At 61.2% G+C, this 3,783-nt stretch overlaps 1 protein-coding gene across 1 annotated transcript; it reads left to right on the forward strand.

The window, feature by feature from the left end:
- The first annotated feature begins 967 nt into the window (after positions 1-967).
- FJX1 (four-jointed box kinase 1) lies at positions 968-3,352 on the forward strand. Its single transcript, XM_052653031.1, has one exon. The coding sequence runs from the start codon at positions 1,164-1,166 to the stop codon at positions 2,475-2,477; it is 1,314 nt and encodes a 437-aa protein (XP_052508991.1). The 5' UTR covers positions 968-1,163; the 3' UTR covers positions 2,478-3,352.
- Positions 3,353-3,783: the final 431 nt, after the last annotated feature.

The raw sequence follows: 3,783 nt of genomic DNA on the forward strand, positions 1-3,783 counted from the left end.
ATAGAGGGAAAATCAAGCGGCATGCTACTTGGAGACCCCCGTTTGAATTTTAGTTTCTTCACTTACTGCCTCTGTGGTCTTGAGCAAGCTCGATCCCTTCTGCGTCCCCCAGGAGCCGAATCGTGTCATTCTCTAGAGAAACCGTCTCTAAGGCCCCGTCCCCTGGACTAGGTCGGATCTTGAGTTGTAAGGCTGTCGTGGCAACCTAAACATCTCCCTAGACTGTGAGTGAGCTCCGTGAGCAGGGGACCGCATCTGTGGATTTTACTGCTCCGTGTCCAGAAGCGAGGACAGACGCTTTGTTGAATGAAACCTGCCTAGGTGTTCTTGCACAGTGAGGTCGAATTCCCAGAGAGTCCCTCGGGAAAGAGCGAGCGACCAATCTCAAAGCACACAGGACCAGGGCAGTGAGCGCGCTCGGGAAAGGCGGTGTCGGTTCAAAGTTGTTTGCTACAGATGGTTCTTCTAACCCGGCTGGAGTCACATCCTCTGTGGCTCGGAGAGCTCCCCGGGGATTTATATAAGGCAGAGTGAATCACAACGTTGGAAACGGACAAGGCAAGAAGACCCGCCCCCATTCACTCCGGGCGGCGCCCCGAGCTCGATTGGGGGTTACTCTGAACTTTGCAGGAGAGACTCCGCGCCCACTGCAACCCCCATGAGAGCCAGCGGCGCGTCGTTACCACCCCGCGCGACTCTAGCTCCGTGCCGCCTGCTTCCACGCCCCCGCGCGGGCGCCTGCAGCCGGGTTTCCAGCTCCCGGCCCCTAAGTCCCCGACAGTGTGGGGCCGCTGCTCCCGCTTGGAAGGAGCCATCGCCGCTTTAAGGGGAAGAGGAGGGGAAGGGGGCGGAGGAGTGGGGGGCGGGGAGCGGCGGCGGAGCAGGGGGAGGGGGATTCCCCCCGCCCTCGCTCCCACGTGGTCCGGGCGCCTGTGAATCGCGCCCGCCGGAGGGTCTCACAGCGAAATACAAAAGCAGCTGGGAAGCGGCAGCCAGGCGAGTTCTCAGTGCCGGGCGGAGCGCTAGGCAGAGCCCCGCAGCCGCGATGGAGCTGAGGCGCCCGGAGCCCCGGAGCCAACGAGCTGCCGGGCCCGCCTCGCCACCGGGACCCGGGTGCCGGGGCTCGGCTTGAAGCGGTGGCGGCACCGGCGCGGCCGCGGAGCATGGGCAGGAGGATGCGGGGCGCCGCCGCCACCGCCGGGCTCTGGCTGCTGGCGCTGGGCTCGCTGTTGGCGCTGTGGGGCGGACTCCTGCCGCCGAGGACCGAGCTACCCACCTCCCGGACGCCCGAAGACGGACTCCCGCGGCACCTGGCCCGGGTCGGCGGTCGAGAGCCCGCGCCTCGCTTTCCTCTGCCCCCGCCCCTGGCGCGGGACGCCCGCGGCGGCTCCCTGAAAACTTTCCGGGCGCTGCTCACCTTGGCGGCAGGCGCGGACGGCCCGCCCGGGCAGCCCCCGGGTGAGCGCAGGCGGCACGTGCCAACCGGGCGGCCCCGGCCGGAGGAACGCGCCGCGGTGCACGGGGGCGTCTTCTGGAGCCGCGGCCTGGAGGAGCAGGTGCCCCGGGGCTTCTCGGAGGCCCAGGCGGCGGCGTGGCTGGAGGCGGCGCGCCGCGCCCGGGTGGTGGCCCTGGAGCGCGGGGGCTGCGGGCGCAGTTCCAACCGGCTGGCTCGCTTTGCCGACGGCACCCGCGCCTGCGTGCGCTACGGCATCAACCCGGAGCAGATCCAGGGCGAGGCCCTGTCCTACTACCTGGCGCGCTTGCTGGGCCTCCAGCGCCACGTGCCGCCGCTGGCACTGGCTCGGGTGGAGGCTTGGGGCGCGCAGTGGGCTCAGGTGCAGGAGGAGCTTCGTGCCGCGCATTGGACCGAGGGCAGCGTGGTAAGCCTGACTCGCTGGCTGCCTAACCTCACCGACGTAGTGGTGCCCGCGCCCTGGCGCTCCGAGGACGGCCGTCTGCGGCCCCTGCGCGCCGCCGGCGGTGAGCTGGCCAACCGGAGCCGGGCGGAGCTGGTAGACCTGGTGCAATGGACCGACTTGATCCTCTTCGACTACCTGACGGCCAACTTCGACCGGCTAGTCAGCAACCTCTTCAGCCTGCAGTGGGACCCGCGGGTCATGCACCGAGCCACCAGCAACCTGCACCGCGGCCCCGGCGGGGCGCTGGTCTTTCTGGACAACGAGGCGGGCTTGGTGCACGGTTACCGGGTGGCAGGCATGTGGGACAAATATAACGAGCCGCTGCTGCAGTCTGTGTGCGTGTTCCGAGAGCGGACGGCGCGGCGCGTCCTGGAGCTACACCGAGGCCAGGACGCGGCCGCCCGGCTACTGCGCCTCTACCAGCACCACGAGCCTCGCTTCCCGGAGCTGGCCGCGCTCGCCGACCCCCACGCTCAGCTGCTGCAGCGCCGCCTCGACTTCCTTGCCAAGCACATTTTGCACTGTAAGGCTAAGTACGGCCGCCGACCCGGGACTTAGCATTACCCGGAGGAAGAGAGAGTGTGAGACCCCTGGCTGGGGGATGGATGATGGGGGGAAGGGCCGTCGCCTCTGCCACCTCCTGCGGACCAGCCGGCCAACGCCCAGCCGGAGACCCGAGCGCGAAGGCGACCGAAAACTTCCGCTTCACCCACCTGCCCCTTTCTCGCAGTCCCAAGCAGTTTCCTTTCAAAGTTCTGGGAGGATGAGCTCACCCAGCCTATAAAAGGATTCTTCCCTGTGCCAGCACGGAGTTTGCATCCAAAGAAACTGGCTGCTGCCGGAGTTTGGCCCCCGAGTGGCAGTCTCGGTAGGAGATACAGCCCCTTCCTTGGCAACCCCTCCACCCGCCCCTTCCCTTCCCGAAAAAGGAAAACTTCTGTTGGAGCCATTGAGCTAATTCTGCAATTTCCTATCGATCGCCGCGCTGGTGGCCCGGGAGCAGGGCTCTGACACTGGCTGGTGGAGCCCCCTTCCCGTGTTCTCCCTTTGTTCCGGCTCCGTGATGGTGAGGTCACTGTTAAGAGCTGGGGAACCGCTCCGATAGGACAAAGGAAGCAGGACCTACAGAATGGGGGAGCCCTGCAGACCCTGGCAGTTTGTCTGACTTGTTCCTTAACAGCTTGTCGCCTTGGCCTGAAGGCTACAAATGCAGGACTGCCTGTGTGCACGGAGTCGAAGAATGAATTTCTAATCCCTCCCCCTTCCCAACCGGCCAAAATTTTGACAATGAGGATGTTCACCAGAAGGAAAAAAAAAATCCGTTTTATGCACTTTACTTTGTTTTTATTTTTATTTTTTATTAAGAACTTTTTTTTTATTTGACAGAATTTGCCTTCTATGTATATATGTGCATAAAGTGTGGTGTAAATATACTAAACAAACTTATATTTCAATAAAAGGGAGTTTAAAATTTAGAATTTAATTCCTGTGGTTTTAACTATTGGAGATATCTGACATCCTACCTGGTTTTTGAATAAGCTTAAGGGTTTCTCCCTTGTGGATGTGCTTTTACAACAAAGGACGCGTGTATATCCCAGTTGTGACCACAGAACTTAAGAGCTGAACAAAGGCAAGAGCAGATTCCCTGTCCTGCTCACTCAAATGAATCCTAGTGCTGGATATTTCAGAGTTCAGCAGAGAATGTGGGGGATGGTGGAGAAAGACATGGAAGGAAAGTATTCTATTTCCTGGCAAATAAAACTTTGATATAAAAGGATTTCACTGTAATAAAGTCCTATATTAATCATTTGGCAAATATGATAGAACCAGATGTGCAGACTGAAATATGACAAATGCCCGCCCC

This window comes from Budorcas taxicolor, chromosome 15, assembly GCF_023091745.1.
Source record: "Budorcas taxicolor isolate Tak-1 chromosome 15, Takin1.1, whole genome shotgun sequence".
Taxonomy (NCBI): Eukaryota; Metazoa; Chordata; class Mammalia; order Artiodactyla; family Bovidae; genus Budorcas; species Budorcas taxicolor.